Source organism: Acinonyx jubatus, chromosome X, assembly GCF_027475565.1.
Source record: "Acinonyx jubatus isolate Ajub_Pintada_27869175 chromosome X, VMU_Ajub_asm_v1.0, whole genome shotgun sequence".
NCBI lineage: Eukaryota > Metazoa > Chordata > Mammalia > Carnivora > Felidae > Acinonyx > Acinonyx jubatus.
The window spans coordinates 6,691,389-6,711,766 of record NC_069389.1 but is presented as its reverse complement, the minus strand read 5'-3'; the positions used below and the strand labels follow the sequence as shown (position 1 = coordinate 6,711,766).

The 20,378-nt window shown below is 44.1% G+C and overlaps 1 protein-coding gene and 1 non-coding gene across 4 annotated transcripts in view; one reads left to right on the top strand and one right to left on the bottom strand.

Moving 5' to 3' along the window:
• Nucleotides 1–20,378, top strand: part of GPR143 (G protein-coupled receptor 143) — a 66,143-nt gene that overhangs the window by 15,708 nt on the left and 30,057 nt on the right. For all 3 annotated transcript variants that reach the window (XM_027050614.2, XM_027050616.2, XM_027050617.2), the window contains 4 exons: nt 902–1,011; nt 3,487–3,595; nt 4,935–5,052; nt 6,953–7,196. In XM_027050614.2, coding sequence (XP_026906415.1) covers nt 902–1,011; nt 3,487–3,595; nt 4,935–5,052; nt 6,953–7,196 — 581 coding nt within the window. The remainder of the gene's footprint in view (nt 1–901; nt 1,012–3,486; nt 3,596–4,934; nt 5,053–6,952; nt 7,197–20,378) is intronic.
• LOC113596629 (U2 spliceosomal RNA) lies at nt 5,245–5,432 on the bottom strand. Its single transcript, XR_003417428.1, has one exon. It is a non-coding gene; the product is annotated as a U2 spliceosomal RNA (small nuclear RNA).

The following is a 20,378-nucleotide window of genomic DNA, read 5'->3' as shown; positions in this document are numbered from 1 at the left end:
TCCTAACAAGTGCCCTCCTTAATGCCCATCACCCATTTTCCCCACCCCCATCAACCCTCCGTTTGTTCTCTGTATTTAAGAGTCTTATGGTTTGCCTCCCTCTCTGTTATCTTATTTTTCCTTCCGTTCTCAATGTTCATCTGTTGAGTTTCTCAGATTCCACATACGAGTGAAAACATGTGATATCTTTTTCTGACTTATTTTGCTTAGCATAATACACTCTAGTTCCACGCACTTTGTTGCAAAAGGCGAGATTTCATTCTTTTTCATTGCCGAGTAGTATTCCATTGTATGTATATCACATCTTCTTTACCCATTCGACAGTTGATGGACATTTGGGCTCTTTACATCATTTGGGTATTGTGGATAGCAGCACTATAAACATTGGGGTGCACGTGCCCCTTCGAATCAGCACTCATGTATCCTTTGGATAAATTCCTAGTAGTGCAATTTCTGGGTCGTAGGGTAGCTCGGTTTTTAATTTTTTGAGGAACCTCCATAGTGTTTTCCACAGTGGCTGCACCAGTTTGCATTCCCATTTGTGTCTTTTTCTCCTTGAAGAGACCCAGTGGGGGGACTCCCCTTTTCTCTTTTCGAGTGTCCTTTCCTATCTTTCCTTTTGTTAGCAGTGACCTTTAAAATCTCTCCCCCGTGGAATGCCCTAGAGGGCCTCCCATTTACAGGACAAATAGAAACATGATTGGTCTCTCCTGTTCTTCAGTGATTGATTGATTGCTCCTTTGCAGACGTAAGGTGTGAGTCACATTTCTTTCTGGCAGAGTCAGAAGTAGATTTACGCATTTGCCTTTTCTCTCTCACCCTCTGATCTCCCCTTCCAGGTAAGTGTGTATATTTTAGGCAAAGCCTTGTTTTCAAGAATGGCTTTGTCCTCCTCCCTCAGGTGTGAACGGGATCCGGAGCTCGCCATCCCGCACTATGTCACCACATACTTGCCGCTGCTGCTCGTCCTGGGGGCCAACCCCATCCTATTCTGGAAGACCGTGACCGCAGGTGAGCAGCAGGGAAGCTGTCTGGGTGCGTGACCAGGGCTATGGCCCCATGCCTTGGGCTCAGATAATGGCATGCGTTGTGCTCCTCAAATCATCTAGGATGCTAGACCTCATTTGTCATCCTCTAGAAACGTAAGTACAATACACTTGGAGAAAGTGAGCAGGTTTAATAAGGGAAAGCGAGCAAGCCTGTCTGGTCATGGGCTACACAAGTTCTTTGCCAATGTTTAATAGCTCAAGGCCAGGGCCAGTGGACTTTTCACTTCCGTCTAGGCTCATCCTGGGTCTGCCCTTGGGGTGCCTTGGAGGCCCCAGGAGTGCCCGTGGAAAACTGTGGAGGTCAGATAGGAGCGTAAGGAGAGGAGTGGGGAGCCGGGGGGGGGGGAAGGGATGGGGTGTGGCCTGAAGAGTGAGCCTGGTTACTCCCGTGAGGTGCTTGGCCTTGTGTCTTTACTCAGTTGGGCAGGAAACAGGAAGTAGAGTGCAGGAAAGGAGTCGGGTGCAAATAGTAAGAACTGAGTAAGAAGGATGTTGTGAGCCAGCAGGATGCCCTGGAAAGAACTCTGAGCTGAGGCTGGGGACTTGGCATTCTGGTTCCACCCCATCCTCACGGAGGCGTGACCTGGGGCAAACCTCCATCCTGCTCAAGCTGCATGGATCTCTCCTGTGCAGAATGAGAATGAACAAGGGCACCTTGGGGCACCTGGGTGGCTCAGTCGGTGAAGCGTCTGACTTCGGCTCAGCTCATGATCTCATGGTTCGTGGGTTTGAGCCCCGCGTCGGGCTCTGTGCTGACAGCTCAGAGCCTGGAGCCTGCTTCCGATTCTGTGTCTCCCTCCCTCTCTGCCTCTGCCCTGCTCATGCTCTGTCTCTTTTTCTCTCAAAAATAAACATTTAAAAAAATTAAAGGAAAAAATAAATAAAAAGAAGCGCCCCTTAATGGAAAGGTCAGTTGATTGTAGAACTTCAAAACATTTCAGGTGCTCTGCCACTAAGAGTAGGAAATCATGTGGCTCTTTGGATCAGTTTTTTTCCTCCACGTTGCGTTTAAAAACAGTGTATTGGGGCGTCTGGGTGGTTCAGTTGGTTGAGTATCTAACTCTTGATTTGGGTTCCAGTCATGATGCCAGCGTCATGGGATTGAGTGCTCTCTGCTGAGTGTGGAGCCTGCTTAAGATTCTCTCTCTCTTCTTCTGCCCCCTCCCCTGCTTGTGCACTCTCTCCCTCTCTCTAAAATAAAAAAATAAAATAAAAACAGCATGTTAAGTACAGCAACTTTTTATACAGATTTGCATAAAAGTACTGAGTCAATTATATCAAACAAAAATCATGTCTAGGTAAAGGACTGATAAGAACGACAGTAAGATCCTAACAGTGCTTGTCTCAGGATAGACAATAGCTCGTTGATTTTCCTCTAACCTTTTTTAATGTTTTCCAACTTGTTGAGGCACCGCCTGGGTGGCTCAGTTGGTTACGCATCTGACTTCGGCTCAGGTCATGATCTCGCAGTTTGTGAGTTTGAGCCCCACGTCGGGCTCTGCCTGACAGCTGGGAGTCTGCTTCGGATCCTGTGTCTCCCTCTTTCTACCCCTCCCCTGCTCTCACTCTGACTCTCTCAAAAATAAATAAACATTAAAAAGTAAAGTATTTTCCAACTTGTCTATGATGAGAAATTTTTAATCTCTCAATGTTTCAAAACAGTGTGCATTATTTTTGTAATAGAAAATATAAACCTTTAAAAATATAGTTTTGTTTTTTAATGTTTGAGAGAGAGAAGGCAGGGGAAGGGCAGAGAGAGAGGGAGAAAGAGGATTTGAAGCTGACAGAGCCACACAGGGGACTCGAACTCATGATCTGTGAGATCATGAACTGAGCCAAAGTTGGACGCTTAACCGACTGAGACACCCAGATGCCCCTAAATATATAGATTTTTTTTTTATGTTTATTTTTGAGAGAGAGAGGCAAGAGAGAGACAGAATTTGAAGCAGCCTCCATGCTGACAGCAGAGACCCTGACATGGTGCTCAAACTCACAAACTGTGAGATCGTGACCTGAGCCACCCAGGTACCCCTAAAAATACAGTTTTCGAATCGGTAAAATCCAAATAAAATTTGGAGCTTAATTAATAGTAACAGACCATTGCTAATTTCTCCCCGGTGACGAATGTGACCCTCGGTGTGTAAGATCTTAATGTTGAACGAGTCTGGGTATAGGTATGCAGAAAGTCTCTGTACTGTCTTTGCAACTCTTCTGGAAGTCTACAGTTCTTGGGAGGTGAACGTTTTAAAGACCCCATGTCCCTTCGAGTCTGCGAGGACCCCAGCTTGGAGTGTGGGGGAAGGAACGGCCGTATCTTGGGCTGTCTTCTGCTCTTCTGCCTTTGCTTTCGGGCTTACGTCCATGTTGACTCTCTTCCCTGTCACTCAGGAGATGCAAATAATGACTGTGACATGCAGTTCCCCTCTGTTTTTCACAGTGGCCTCTTTACTAAAAGGAAGAAAAGGCATTTACACAGAGAACGAGAGACGGATGGGAGCCGTGATCAAGATCCGATTTTTCAAAATAATGCTGGTTTTAATTATTTGGTAACCTTTCTTCTATTTTTTATTTTTTAATTGCCGCTGGGAAGGGATACGTAAACAACTTGTCATTTTGCTTTTCTAAGTGTGACCCGAAAGTTGCAAAGCAGAGAGTCTTTGGAAAGGAGATCTTTGAAACTGCACTAGGTGGCCTTTGAGGAAATACACGCGAGACAGGAAGGCAGGCCCACAATCTGTGAACTCCTGGAAAGATACTCACGTCTCCTCAGATTATATATAAAGCCCTCAGAACAAACAACTCCTGAGTTTAGTTTCCAGATACCGTGAACGTGCATCTGGTGTTTCGGCCCACTGCCAGGGCTGACTCTGAAATAAAACGCTGGACCACACTTTTAAAATGTACCTGTTTGTATCATTCTTGACCCCAGGATTCCTGGATCTGCGAAGATATAGGACAAGGGCACATCTTTTGGTGGGATGATTCATGGTTCCATCAAGACCTATAGAGAGAGCCATTTTTCTCTAAACCTCAGTTGGCCCCACAGTTGGCATTCTGCCCAGTTTCAGGTGCAGGCTTTGAAAATAGATCTGTAACCCATGCAAAACAGATGGGAACCAGAAAACCTTTTGCTGGGGTGAATCAATACTTTGCAAAACAGGGCGTGCCTTCGTGGTGTTAATAATTGATGTCATAGGAGGAGGTTTGCTTGGACGTGGTCCTAGGCGAGATGGAAATGACCTCCCTCTCAAAATACACTCAGCTCCTCATTTGATGTTATTTTTAATTTTTTTTTTTAACACTTATTTATTTTTGAGACAGAGAGAGACAAAGCATGAACGGGGGAGGGTCAGAGAGAGGGAGACACAGAATCGGAAACAGGCTCCAGGCTCTGAGCGGTCAGCCCAGAGCCCGACGCGGGGCTCGAACTCCCGGACCGCGAGAGCGTGACCTGAGCGGAAGCCGGTGCTCAACTGACTGAGCCACCCAGGCGCCCCAACAGCTCCTCATTTTAAATGTCGTTGGCCTACCAACAATAACATCAAACAGTTCACACGTGAAATAGCAAGATTTGTGCAGCTGTCCCTCAAAACGTTACATTACTCTTCAAGTGAAAATTGAATTTTGAGTTATTAGCTATAACGTTAGAGCCTTACACCCGATGTGGTGTTGCATGTTACCCTTGGAAGAAGTCGCTGATCTCTGCTTTACAGAAAGAGTTAGGTCTCTTAAATTAAATCCTGGATGTGCTGGTTCCTCCATGTGCCCAAGTGGATTCCCCTCCAGGACTTGGTGGTCTCGGAGGACAGGTTTCCTGACCGCCGGCATTTAAAGATGAGTTGGGTTACATGTTCTCTTTACCCTGGGTTCTTTTCTTTCTGACAGCTGGTTGCCAAACATGATCAACGAAAGCCTTTTATTCTATCTTGAAATGCAACCAGATATCAACGGGAGCTCTTTGAGACCGGTGAGAAATGCGGCCAAGACCACGTGGTTTATAATGGTAGGTCAACCTTGATTTAAAATTCTTTTTCTTGAAAAGTAAAGTTCAGAGAGAAAAAAAAAAAACCCTCCAAAGTATGATGTGTTGTTGGTTAAATATGTAACGGTATGTACCTGTATCTGGCTTTGATGTACCCGCTAGCTAGTCTCATTCATTGTTGGGACCGTTATTAAATGGGGACATCTCTGGTAAATCAGTTTGGCCCAGTTTTTCAGACCTTTCAAGCAGACCCAAAATATCAGAGAATTTCACTTGAAGAAATATTTCAGACTATGAAAAAGCCATAGGGATGAAGGTGTTCCTTGTAACATCATCCACGATTATTAAACTGATACGAACAGATAACACACTTGATCTTAGCCAAAAGGCCAAGAAGCGATCCCATCATCCATATTGTGTTATAGGCAACCCAAATGAAACAAATACAAGGAAATGGCTAAGTAAATTACAATTTTTCATCCTGGTGGAGTGTTATGTAGATGTTAAATGTGACAATTATGAAATCTCTAGTATTTTGAAAATGTATTTTAAAAAATTCTTTAAATGTTTATGTTTGAGAGAGGTAGAGATAGAGTGCTAGCAGGGGAGGGGCAGAGGAAGAGGGAGATACAGAATCTGAAGCAGGCTCCAGGCTCTGAGCTGTCTGCACAATCCGACTCAGGACTTGAGCTCACAAACTTCGAGATCATGACCTGAGCTGAGTTTGGACGCTCAATGGGCTGAGCCACCTGGGTGCCCCTGAAATCTGTAGTTTTAAGTGAAAAACGCAGGATATAAAAATTACACTAGTTGCAACTACATAATAACACATGTGAAAAAAATATCGTATAGAAATACACAGAACGGTGAAGCAGCTGGGTGGCTCAGTCAGTTGAACGTCCGACTTTGGCTCAGGTCATGGTCTCAATGGTTCATGAGTTCGAGTCCCACATCCGGCTGTCTGCTGTCAGCGTGGGGCCTGCTTCAGATCCTCTGTCCACCTCTCTCTCTGCCCCTCCCCAACTTGCTCTGTTTCTCTCAAAAATAAACAAACATTAAAAAAATACATAAAATCGGGGCGCCTGGGTGGCTCAGTCGGTCGGGCGTCCGACTTCGGCTCAGGTCATGATCTCGTGGTCCGTGGGTTCGGGCCCTGCGTCAGACTCTGTGCTGACAGCTCAGAGCCTGGAGCCTGCTTCGGATTCCGTGTCTCCCTCTCTCTCTGCTCCTCCCCTGTTCATGCTCTGTCTCTGTCTCAAACATAAATAAAAACATTAAAAAAAATACACAAAGTGGAAATAAGGTGGAAACACCATGAGTAGATTCCTCCCAGTGTTTTCGCTGTGTTGCATTTGTAATGAAAAAACAAAACTGTTAGCGGAGAGGTAGACGTTGTCTTGTACGGAATTGATATTTCTGCTGCTTCCGAACTGGGGAGAATCTGGCCCATGAGAACTTTATAATAAGACGAGCATTCACTGCCTCCACCTCTTTGCTTTGGTTTGGAGTTTCTCTTGGTTCCTTTGGTTTACTTCATGGGTACTTAGCACACGGAAATAGAGGAACGTCCCCTAGACTCGTTTTTAGCCTCAGGTACCTTTGTTAAATCACATTCTGACTCAGAAGCACAAGATGGAGAGCATCTCTGTGTAGGAGAGCCTAGCTGCCTGGCAGGGGTGAAAAATAGGATCGGTTCGATCGCCCTGTGTCGCATGCATCCCCTCCCCCCCACCCCCTCCAGCTCTCCCCTCCCCGCCTCCTCCTGAAGGTACAGCACCTAACGCCAATCTTGGTCTTGCCCTGAAGCAGCCAACCAGGTCGCTTCCAAGTGAGGCAGCCGAGTGAGCATCCGAGTGGAGTTAATGCTCAAATTCCCAGTACACAGACTGGCCGACTCGTGTCTTTTTGTCCTTCCTCCTAGGCGATACTGAACCCAGCCCAGGGATTTCTCTTGTCTTTGGCCTTCTACGGCTGGACAGGATGCAGCCTGGAGTTTCAGTCTCCCAGGAAGGAGATTCAGTGGGAATCCATGGCAACCTCTGCCGCGGAGCAGCCCTACCTGTCCCCAGATGGCTCCAGCGCACCCGGTGAGAGCCTCACTCCCAGGAAGGTGCTGCGACTCGGCGGGCACGTGTCCGACGAGGCCCTGAGCCTGTTGTCTGAAGGTGAGCCTTGTCTGCCAATGCAGGTAAATTGCGGAGCCCCGGGGCCACCCGGAAGTCCTTTATCAAACCAGGAAGTGATGTGTTGTGGGAGAGGTGTCCGTGACACCTGTAATACCCTCGAGGGTGTGAGGGGAAAGTTACAATAGCAGCAATGATGCTCCTCTTGTATTGTTACCCACTTGTCTTTTTAATATTTTAATGGCACTTATTAAGCACTGCAGACCTGTGTAATTTTTTAAAATGTTTATTTTTGAGAGAGAGAGACAGAGCGTGAGCAGGGGAGGGGCAGAGAGAGAGAAAGGGAGACAAAGAATCGGAGCCAGGCTCCAGGCTCTGAGCTGTCAGCACAGAGCCTGACGTGGGGCTTGAACCCACACACTGCAAGATCATGACCTGAGCCTGAGTCGGATGCTTAACTGAGCCTCCCAGGCACCCCAAGACTTATGTAATTATAAGCGGTTCCCCCCGCTTGGCTGGATGGCTTTATCAGTGTGAGATAGTCACTCCAGACCCATCACATAACGCCTGCTGTGCTGTAAGGCCGTGAATGGTGTGACCGGACCTCTGTGGCTCCAGGGTACAGTTCGGTGTGCCCAGCTCACGTGGGACGTTTCAGATGAAGACCCAGTCTGCCAGCGCTGGCTCTTCCCATCTGTCCTTTTCACTGAAAGACTTGAGTGCTGGGGTCTGCAGACCTCTCTGTGGTCATCAGACTGCGTTCTGTGTAATCCTAGTGTGGACGTTTAGGCATCTAGGAAATGATTCACTTCCAGAATTGGCATGAAATCCTGTGCAGACAACTGTGCATATACTGAAATGCGTTGGTAACCAAATACTAACCCATCCAGGCCCACAGCCCATTAATCTGTCCTCCTGGGTTAGCTCAGAGAAACGTTTGCCCGGCCTCTGGGTTTCAGTGAAAACTGGCCTCACATGGGAAAAAGTGCTACCTGAAACCATCACGTTTTCAGCTCCGTCGCTGTGTGCAACTGAATTTCCAGGTTACGGTGCTATTTACTTATCAGATCAAAAATAGAAAAAGTTACATGTTCGAGTGTGATGGAGACTGTCTTGGAGATGTCAGTTTTTTGTCTCAGAGTTTTTTGTGTTGACTAAAGTGGCCTCATGGATCTAATTGATTATATCTGGGTTTTTTGTTTTTTTTTTTTACAATCCAGACTGTAACTTATGAAATAACTTCTTGCTAATAGACTACTCTCCTCCCTGTTGAGGTTCCTAATAAAGTTTTGTTTTAGCCAGAATGTTGGCGAGGAGAGGTTTGAAAATCCCCACTCTGACATCCCCAAAGTTGTAACTTGCCTGATGGTTTGTAACGTACAAGCCGATTGATCCTTTAGGTTTTTGGTAGCTATAATTTTATGCTTGCCCATGGGTTGTCTAAAAGGGAGCGAGAGAGAGATGCCTGGGGTGGCTCAGTTGGTTGAGTGTCTGATTGTTGATTTCAACTCAGGTCATGATCCGGGGGTCATAGGACCGAGCCCCATGAGTGTAGAGGCACTGAGTGTAGAGCCTACCTAAGATTTTCTCTCCATCCCTCAGCCTCTCTCCCCGGATCATGCTCTCTCTCTCTCTCTCTCTCTCTTTAAAATAAGAAATACATATTTTATTTCATTTTATGTTTTTTAAAGTTTATTTTGAGAGAGAGAGCGAGCAAGCGTGCACACAAGTGGGGGAGAGGCAGAGAATCCCAAGTAGGGTCCACACTGTCAGCACAGAGCCTGATGTGGGGCCCGAACCCACAAACTGAGATCGTGGCCTAAGCCAAAGTCGGATGCCCAACCGATTGAGCAACCCAGGTGCCCCCAAGACACATATGTATTATAAAAATATAGCAAGAGAGAAGCTAAGAGAGAATGTTTAAGAATATTGGCTGAAGGGTGCCTGGGTGGCTCAGTCGGTTGAGCATGTGACTCTTGGTTTTGGCTCAGGTCATGATCTCAAGGTTGTGACGCAGAGCCTGACTTGGGAGTCGGGCTCCATGCTGAGTATGCTCTCAGTGTGTCCCCCACGCATGCGCATGTGTGCTCTCCCTCCCTCCAAAAAGAATAAAAAAGAAAAAGAAATTAAAGGCAACTGAGCATGTTCTGGGACATGGGGACTGCTTTGCGTTCCGTCAGCAGGCACCGGGGCCGGCGGGGTGGGCCGCCGCCTCTGTTCAGCCCACGTCCCGTCTGTGTGTCTGTCTTCAGAGCAGCCTCCTCAGCACTGTTGGCATTTGGGGCTGGGGGACGCCTTGTTCCGAGGGCCGACTCGGACACCGTGGGATGTGGCACGTCTGTGCCCACTCCATGCCCATCACGCCCTCCTGATGGTGGCAACCGAGACCTCAACAACTACCCCTTGGGGGCACAGTGACCCCAGTTCGGAACCAACGTCTTAGAGTAATTAGGCTTTCAGAAAGCTTAGATCCATACATTTGCTTTCCCCAATGTGTTGTCTGAGTGAATTGCACGCGCGCACACACACAGACACACACGCGCGTGCATATGCATGCACACGTGTGTGTGAAAGCAAAGGCAAACACACCAACCAGACGGCTTTGTACAGAAATAATGTTGACATTTGAGAGTGAAGAAAATACGCAAATACGCAGAAGGTTGTTTGGAAGTGACTTTAGAGGGTTTGCTTTGTTTTGTTTTGCATTCCTGCAATTCAGATACATTGAAGGAGGGTTTGTTTTCAGGTGGCAAGCTTGGTTTATTTTCAGGGCCAAAAAACGTAGTGCTAAATTGATAGATGACTTCCCGGAGACGGGTATCGTCTGGTTGTAATTACAAACCTCGAAGGAAAATGGTAGTTCTGGCTAAAGCTGCAAGATAGAGGCCGTGTGTTCATCGACTTTTATTTAGTGCGAATGATTCATCAAGGCTTAAAGAACCACCGGAGTGGGGGGGGGGGGGCGGCGGGAGAAGGGAGGGGAAATTGTTGTTAGCATAGTCCCACCTGGGGAATGAGCCAGAAATTTTTATCTTGATACATTCAGTTTTGTTTGATTTCCGTCCTGGTGTTTTAAGTTTATCTATTTTGAGGGAGAGAGAGTGAGCAAAAGAGCAAAAGGAGGGGCAGAGAGAGAGAGGGAGGGAGGGAGGGAGGGGGAGAGAGAGAGAGAGAGAGAGAGAGAGATAGAAAATCCCAAGCAGGCTCCACACATTCAGTGCAGAGCCCGATGCGGGGGCTTGATCTCACAACCCGAGTCGAAATCAAGAGTCAGACGTTTAACTGACTGAGCCACGCAGGCACCTGCCCCCCCTCCCCCGCCTGATGTTTTAAAGTGGTTGAGCCCATCTCTGGAAGTCAAGTCAAACATTAGAAATAATAATAAAAATAGTCCCAGTCTGCCCGAGCCCAGTCACCAGCAAGGAACAGGGCCAGTCAGTAATCTTGTTCTCGTTCTGTCAGCGAGCTGTCGAGCAGGCCTGCCCCTCTGAGGTCAGGAATATGCACACAGAGCTTTTAGAGGAAGCAGACAGATCCAGTAGAGAGGTGAGCAAATGGGGCATCGATTCCTTGCGGACACTCTTAAGGCTTCCTTCCTTCCTTCCCTTCCCCCCTCCCTAGCCAAAGCCCTCAGCGAGGCTGACGTCATGGGGTGACTCACAGCCAGGAAGGAAGAAGAGTTTGTCTTTGAAATTTGAACTCCATTTGGGCGATCAGTTTATTTTTGGGAAAATAGTAGGATAAGGAAATGTCTTAAAAGTCTTTGCATTTGGGGGCACCTGGGTGGCTCCGTCGGTTGAGACGTCGGCTCAGTTTGTGATCTTGCGGTTTATGGGTTCCAGCCCCGCATCGGGCTCTCTGCTGTCAGCCTGTTGGCACACAGCCCTCTTTGGATCCTCTGTCCGCACCTCCCCCTGACCCTGCTTGTGCTCGTTCAAAAAAATAAACATTAAAAAGCACTTTGAATTTGGAGAGTTATACAAGCACCAAAGTTGCTGTTCCCTGGTGGGGTTGCTTCAAACTTGTAGCTGCAGAGAAGACTGGTCTCAGTCACATGTAGCTTTTGCCTCTGTCCTCTGCTTTTTTTTAAAAATTGAGATAAAGGGGCGCCTGGGCAGATCAGTCAGTTAAACATCCAACTCTTGATTTTGGCTCAGGTCATGACCTCATGGTTCATGAGTTCAAGCCCCGAGTCAGGTTCAGCGCTGAGAGCACAGAACCTGCTTGGGATTCTCTCTCCCTCTCTCTCGCTGCCCCTTTCCCGCTTATGTGTGTGCTTGCTCTGTGTCTCTCAAGATGTATAAACTTAAAAGAATTTGAGGTATAATTCACATACCATGAATTCATCTTTTTAACATTAAACTTCAGTCGGTTTTAGTATATTCACAAAGTTGTGCAACTATCTAATTCCAGAACATTTTCGTCACTCCAAGAAGAAACCCTGTACCCATTTTCAACCCCTTCCCATTCTCCGCCCCCCGCCCTCTCCCCCCCCCCCCCAAACTGCTAATCTACTTTCTCTCTGTATGGATTTACCTCTTCTGGGCATTTCTTCTAAATGGACACCTACTTGTCCTTTTCTGTGTGGCTTCTTTCACTTAGCATCATGTTTTCAGGGTTTACCCACATTGTAGCTGGAGTCTGAACTTTGTTGTTTTTATGGCTAAATAATAAATACTCCACTGTGTGGATGGAGAGGCACTTGCTTCTGGTAGTGGTGACCCATGACTGCCCACATTGCCACCAAGCCCTGTCCTGGGAGCTTTGTGGGATGCGGGGAACAGAGACTGCAATCCTGGCCCTCAAGGATCTCACAGTCTATGGTACACAATAGAAAAGCTGGGAATAGAATAAGCAATGGAAATGCCAATTTGAGAAAAATTTGGAGGAAAAAGAAAGCCTATAAGGAGTGCCTTTTGAGAAAAGCAAGGAACGCATCAGTGGTGGTTTTGTTTTGTTTTGTTTTGTTTTGTTTTGTTTTGTTTTGTTTTGTTTTGTTTTTGAGAGAAAGAATGGCCAGGGGAGGGGCTGAGGGAGAGGGAGAGAGAGAATCCCAAGCCGGCTCCACATTTGAAGCAGGGCTCAGTCTTATGAGATTGTGACCTGACCCAAAATCAGGAGTTGGATAGTCAACCAACGGAACCATCCAGGTGCCCCTGTCGTCGGTGTTTTTGATTATGGAAAGAACATACAAAAAGAGCGGCTATGAGTTCAGAACTATAGTGACATGTTGTTAATTAACGTCTGTTGAGTCAGGCTTTTCGAGGAATTTCTGAAGCACAGAGTTAAGTTTGTAAAGTTAACCACTGACATTTGCAAAAGTGTATGGTAGAGATGTAACGGAAGTGGCAGTGAGGGTTTTTGGTTCGTATCTGGTCACCCTTGGATCTTTTAACATTGCTCCTGAGATCCAGCCTCGTATTTTGTATGGTCATCCTGTGCGGGACTTTGCATACGTTACAGTAAAAACAACAGCAGTGTCATTCAGAAATTAAATCATTGAAAGGTCTTGCTGCCTAGGATGCTTCAGCACATTCATGAAGAGGTCTACATCAGACTGTTGGCTGTCCTTACCATTGATCCCTGGGGACAAGTTCAGGATCCCCTCTAACTCTTCCCTGGTCAGTGTGCCTCTGGGGCCGCTCGGCTGCCACCAGAGAAGTCACTTCACTTCTCCATCAGTGGTAGAGGAACCTCAAAGGCCACTCACATATTCTCTCTAGAGGCTTCTCCAACGTGCAGTATGTGGGCACAGGCTAACAGGTGGAAAGCTGGCCGGTAGGATCCCAGGGGTGATGTCCTCCTCACCTGTTGTCCCCTGTCCTACCCATCCCACCCCTCACTAAACACGGCTGTGTTTGAGTAAGTTACATGTGCACATGATACCAGCTCTGTGCATAAAGTCAGGGAAAAGCCTTTGCAAGAACTGTTTTCGTATTGATAGAGCTTGAGCATTGGGACCTGAGCAGGTGTAGAGAAAACTCGGTACACATACAAGAACAGGAACGGTGACTCTTTTTTTCTTTTTTAATTTTTTAATTTACATCCAAGTTAGCATATAGTACAACAATGATATCAGGACTTGATTCCTTAATGCTCCCCTTGCCCGTTTAGCCCATGCCCCCTCCCACAGCCCCTCTAGCAACCCCTCTGTTCTCTGTATTTAAGATTCTCTTCTGTTTTGTCCCCCCTCCCTGTTTTTATTTTACTTTTGCTTCCCTTCCGTTATGCTCATCTGTTCTGTATCTTAAATTCCTCACATGAGTGAATTCATATGATATTTGTCTTTTCTCTGACTAATTTTGTTTAGCATAAGACCCTCCAGTTCCATCCAGGTAGTTGCGAATGGAAAGATTTCATTCTTTTTGATTGCCGAGTAATACTCCATTGTGTGTGTGTGTGTGTGTGTGTGTGTGTATGTATATGTATATATGTATATATATATATATACACACATATATATATGTATATATACACATATATGTATATACATATACATACATACGTGCCACATCTTTTTATCCATTCATCCATCGATGGACATTTGGGCTCTTTCCATACTTTGGTTGTTGTCAATAGTGCTGCTCTAAACATTGCGGTGCATGTGCCCCTTCAAATCAGCATTTTTGTATCCTTTGGATAAATACCTAGTAGTACAATTGCTGGGTCATAGGGTAGTTGTGTTTTTAGTTTTTTGAGGAACCTCCATCCTGTTTTCAGAGTGGCTGTACCAGTTTGCATTCCCACCAACGGTGCAAAAGAGATCCTCTTTCTCTGCAGCCTTGCCAACATCGGCTGTTGCCTGAGTTGTTCATGTTAGCCCTTCTGACAGGTGTGAGGTGGTATCTTATCGTGGTTTTGATTTCCCTGATGATGAGTGATGTTCAGCATTTTTTCATGTGTCGGCCATCTGGATGTCTTCTTTGGAAAAGTCTATGTAGGTCTTTTGCCCGTTTCTTCATGGGATTATTTGTTTTTTGGGTATTAAGTTTGAGAAGTTCTTTATAGATTTTGGATACTAACCCTTTATCTGATATGTCGTTTGCAAATATCTTCTCCCATTCTGTCGGTTGCCTTTTAGTTTTGCTGATTGTTTCCTTAGCTGGAAAGAAGCTTTTTATCTTGATGAGGTCCCATAGTTCATCTTTGCTTTTGTTTCCCTTGCCTCCAGACACGGGTTGAGTAAGAAGTTGCTGTGGCTGAGGTCAGTGAGGTTTTTGCCTGCTTTCTCCTCAAGGGTTTTGATGGCTTCCTGTCTTACCTTTAGGTCTTTCATCCATTTTGAGTTTATTTTTGTGTGTGGTGTAAGAAAGTGGTCCAGGTTCATTTTTCTACATGTCGCTGTCCAGTTTTCCCAGCACCGTTTGCTGAAGAGACTGTCTTTATTCCATTGGATATTCTTTCCTGCTTTGTCACAGATGAGTTGGCCATACATTTGTGGGTCCTTTTCTGGGTTCTCTATTCTGTTCCACTGATCTGAGGGTCTGTTCTTGTGCCAGTACAATACTGTCTTGATGATTACAGCTTTGTAGTATAGCCTGAAGTCTGGAATTGTGATGCCTCCTGCTTTGGGTTTCTTTTTCAAGATCGCTTTGTCTATTCGGGGTCTTTTGTGGTTCCATACAAATTTTAGGATTGTTTGTTCTAGCTCTGTGAAGAATGCTGGTGGTATTTTGATAGGGATTGCATTGACTGTGTAGATTGCTTCAGGTAGTATCAACGAGCGTCTTTTGATGTGTTGGTTGGCCATCTGCACGTCTTCTTTGGAGAAATGTCTGTTTATGTCTCCTGCCTGTTTTTTAAAAATGTTTATTCTTGACAGAGTGATGAGACAGAGCATGAGCGGGGCAGGCGCAGACAGAGAGGGGGACACAGAGTTTGAAGCAGGCTCTAGGCTCTGAGCTGTCAGCACAGAGCCTGACACGGGGCTCGAACCCACAAATTGTGAGATCATGACCTGAGCTGAAGTCAGACGCTCAACCAACTGGGCCACCCAGGCGCCCATCGTCTGCCCATTTTTTTAACTGGGTTATTTGCGTTTTTGGTGTTGTTGTATAAGTTCTTTATATATTTTGGAAACTAACCCCTTACTGGATATGTCATTTGTAAATATCTTCTCTCATTCAGTAGGTTGTCTTTCAGATGTGTTAATTATTTCCTTTGCAGTGCAGAAGAAGCCTTTTATTTTGATGAGGTCCCAATAGTTTATTTTTGCATTTGTTTCCCTTTCTTCTGGAGACCTATCTAGGAAAATGTTGCTATTGACTATGTCAGAGAAATTAATTCCTGTGCTCTCTTTGAGGATTTTTATGGTTTCAGGTCTCACATTTAGGTCTTTAATCCATTTTGAGTTTATTTTTGTGTATGCTGTAAAAAAGTGATCAAGTTTCATTCTTCTACATGTAGCTGTCCAAATTTCCCAGCACCACTTGTTGAAGAGACTGTCTCTTGCTCATTGTATATTCTTGCCTCCTTTGCTGGAGATTAATTGACCATATAGTCATGGGTTTCTTTCTGGGCTCTCAATTCTGTTCTATTGCTCTATGTGTCTATTTTCGTCAGTACCACACTGTTTTGATTGTTACAGCTTTGTAATATATCTTGGCATCTGGGATTGTGATACCTCCAGTTGTGTTCCTCTTTTTCAAGATTGCTTGACTATTTGGGGTCTTTTGTGGGTCCACACAAATTTTAGAATTAGTCTAGTTCTGTGAAAAAAGCTGTTGGTATTTTGATGGGGATTGCATTTAATCTATAGATTGTTTTGGGTAGAGTGGACGTCTTAATATTCTCCCAATCCATGAAAATGGAGTATCTTTCCATTTGTTTATGTCACTTTAATTTCTTTCATCATTGTTTTATAGTTTTCACGATACAGGTCTTTTACCTCTTTGGTATTTTATTATTTTGGGTGCAATTGTAAATGGGATAATTTTCTTTTTAATTTTTTTAAGTGTTTATTTTTGAGAGAAGAGAGCACGAGGGGGGGAGGCGCAGAGAGAGAGACACACACACAAGGAATCCGAAGCAGGCTCCAGGCTCCTAGCTGTCAGCACAGAGCCCGATGTGGGGCTCGAACCCATGAACTGCAAGATCATGACCTCAGGTGAAGTCGGATGCTCAACTGACTGAGTCACTCAGGAGCCCCAAATGGGATCATTTTCTTAATTTCTTTCTGCTGCTTCATTATTAGTGTATAGAAATGCAGTGGATTTCTGTATATTGATATTGTAGCCGCATTCATTGATCGGTTCAAGTAGTTTTATGGTGGAGTCTTTAGGGTTTTCTGTATATAGTATGTCATCTGCAAATCGTGGTAGTTTTACTTTTTCTTTGCCGATGTGGATGCCTTTCATTTCTTATCTGATTGCTGTAGCTAACATTTCCAGTACTATGTTGAATAAAATCGGTGAGAGTGGAAATCTTGTCTTGTTCTTGGTCTTAGGGAAAAAGCTCTCAATTTGTCACCATGGAATACGATGTTAGCTATGGGTTTTTTTTTTTTTTTTTTATGTTGAGGTATATTCCCTCTAAACTTATTTTGTTGAGAGCTTTTATCATGAATGAATGTTATAGGGGCACCTGGGTGGCTCAGTCAGTTAACTGGCTGACTTTGACTCAGGTCATGAGCTCACAGTTCGGGAGTTCGAGCCCCATGTCAGGCTCTGTGCTGATAGCTCGGAGCCTGGAGCCTGCTTCGGATTCTGTGTCTCCCTCTCTCCCTGTTCCTCCCTGCTCACACTCTGTCTCTCTCTCAAAAATTAGCATTAAAAAAAATGGATGTTGTACTTTGTCAGATGGTTTTTCTGTATATATTAAGATGATCATATATGTTGATGTGTGATGTATCACATTGATTTGCAGATCCCGGACAACTCTTGTGTCTGAGAATAAATCCCACTCGGAGTAAATGATTTTTCTAATATATTGTTGGATTCTGTTTGCCAGTATTTTTTGAGGATTTTTGAATCTATGTTAACCGGAGATACTGGTTTCTCATTCTCTTTTTTTTTGTAGTATCTTTATCTGGTTTTGGTACCAGGGTAATGCTGGCCTCAGAATGAATTTGGAAGCTATCCTTTCTCTTCTACGTTGTCTTTGAGAATAGGTATTAACTCTTCTTTAAAGGTTTCATAGAATTTACTTGTGAAGCTATCTCATGTTGGATTTTTGCTTATTGGGAGTTTTAATGATTTTTTTTAAAGCATTGCTTTTTAAAAATTTTATTTAAGATTTTTTTTAAGTTTATTTACTTATTTTGAGAGAGAGCATGAGAGGGGTAGGGTCAGAGAGAGGGAGAGAGAATTCCAAGCAGATTCTGTGCTGTCAGTACAGAGCCCAATGTGGAGCTCGAACAAATGAAGTATGAGATCATGACCTGAGCCAAAATAAAGAGTTAGACACTTAACATACTAAGCCACCTGGGTACCCATGGGAGGTAATGTTTCTAAGAATTTGTCCATTGCTTCTAGGTTGTCCAGTTTGTTGGCATGTAGTTTTTTATAATCTCTTCTGTTTTGTACTCAGTGTTGTTATTTCACCTCTTTCATTTCTGATTTTGTTTGAGTCCTTTTTTTTTCTTTTTCTTTCTTTTTTTTTTTTTGAATGAGTCAGGCTACAGGTTTATCAATTTGTTGATCTTTTCTAAGGATCATCCCCTGGTTTCATTGATGTATTCTTTTTTTTTTTTTTTTTGGTCATTGTTTCTGCCCTAATCTTTATTATTTCCTTCCTTCTACTGACCTTAGGCTTTGTTTGTTCTTTTTTTTAGCTTCTCTAGCTATAAGGTTAGTTTTTTGTTTTTTGTTTTTGTCAGGGAGTTTTCTTCTTGAGGTAGGCATGTATTGCTATAAACTTGCCTCTTAGGATAACTTTTGCTACATCCCAAAGATTTGGGACTGTGTTTTCATTTTCACATGTTTCCATGTATTTGTGATTTCCTCTATGATTTCTTAGTTGACCCATTCGTTATTTACTAGCAGATTATCCAACCTCCATGTATCTGTGCTCTTTCCAGGTTTTTTCTTGTGGTTGATTTCTAGTTTCCTTGTGTTGTGGTTGCAAAAGATGCATGGTATGACCTCATTGTTTTTAAATTTGTCGAGACTTGTTTTGTGGTCTGACGTGATCTCTTCTGGAGAATGTCCCATGTGCGCTTGAAAAGAGTATTCTGCTGTGTTAGGATGGAATGTTCTGAATGTATCTGTTAGATCATCTAATCCAGTGTGTCATTCAAAACCACTGTTTCTTTATTGATTTTTCTGTTTGTGTTATCTGTGAGTCTTCGCTTTGTAAAAGTTGACTTTTTATCACAGCGTTTTGGCTGTTTAGCACTCTGTTCTTATGAAGTTTTCTCCTCGTACCATCAACCTATCTTATCAATGTATACATCTTCTTTCCTTATGTTTCCCTTTTTAAACTCCTATTCTTATTTGGGGTTATGTCCACTAACCCAACTGATAAGGAGGAAGAAAGTACCAGTTAAGGCTCAAATAATTGTTTCTCTAAAGATTGCCATTTATGAAACCTATCACATAAATTTTATAATTATATATATTCACATATATCTATTAATACATACATCATATGTTTTTCATTAAACTATTACAACCTGATAATTTATCATTTGTTCTATATTCTGAATTTACTATTACAATAAGCTCACTTATATTCTAATCAAGATGAGTAATGAGTAATGTCCGTTACTATTGTTATGATAACATTGATTTTATCCTCCCTCCTGTACTTAGATTTTAACCCCTCAGAAGATTCTTCTTGACTAAATATGTTACTGTTAGCATTGAGTAACAAGATAGAAAATTCTTTACAAGGAGAGACCACATGTTTGGAGCACTTTCTTCTTTGGATCAGTGGGTTGATTCTCACAAATGCTCTTCGGGGAGGAGGCCACCTCACCTCTCCTCTTTCCACTGAGACCCTGAAGCTCCTTCCACTTCCCACTGTGTTACTTTGAGATTGTTTGAAAGCACGTTGAACTAATGCATGTTCACTACCAGTATTGCGATGCATTCCATTCTCCGTCTTGCATTCATACCCAAAGCTTGACCCTTCCATATGATAAGTGCTCAGTGGTTGCTTATAATGATGATGTCAAATTACAGATTTTTGATGCAAAATATGTAGGTCATGCAGGTCATGGCTAACTGAAGGCCTAACTGAAAAATAAGAGTCATTAGGTAAAAGATTGAAAGAATTCTTAATAATGTAAGTGTTGGGGTACTATGTCAATGACATCTCAGTAGAGCTGGGGAAAAAGAGTTGAGATCTTGAACATTTTGGGTGCTAAGAATGCGTAAGGAGTTAAGTTCTCTGTCCTTGAATAATAGCAACGTTTATTAAGCTTATCAGAAGCTAGGTGACATATGAGGGAAGTATAAGGAATGGATTTGCCAGGCAAGACCTGTCATGGTAGCTTCAATGAAGGGTTAGTGGCATCTGGGCACAGGACTGTTCACTCGGCCCCGTCCAGGTGAGCTGACAAGAAGCCCTGCTGGCAAACCTCACTTAGGATTTGTTTACCTCTAACAGGGTGCTGACGATGGTAATTTTTCATAAGATCAAATAGATCGTATGCTGTGTTCAGTGGTGCTGACATTCAGTAACTCTAACTCTAGTGATAAATAATCTTACGTACTCATAGTTTGAGGGGAAAATGGGGCAAATGTTGGTAAGGAGTGGAATTCAGAAGCAAAACAGTGCAAATTTCTAGGCTGCATCTAAACTACCAAGGCAGTTCAGTCTGGGCTAAAGAGGTGTTGGCACATGTAGGGTAACAGCCCAGGCAGAGTGGTTCCCCCACAACCGACTCTGGGTATTCTACCCTAGGCCACGTGCTGCTTGCTGTAAGCGGCAGCCATGTCTTCTAAAGAGGCCATCTTGGGGTTGAGATCCGGCTTAGTCTTGGGCATCTCCTTCCTCCTTTTCCCCAACTGCTTTAATAAAGGTTTCTTCAGTAACAGGGAACCATGTGTAATGCAGAAAATACTGTTACATGTGTGAGAAAAGGCCCAGATATGTAATTCAAAGCAGTAAACACAGGTCTCTCCATTTGTACTGTTGTGATGAATGGACTTATTTGTCCTGCTCTGAAGCATCTACAACTTTGAAGTTTGCTCTAAGGCCAATAGGCTCACCTTGAACCTCCATTAGTACATATCTGACGTGGTGTCAGGTGCTTACTAGGCACTTAATGTAAGTTAATTT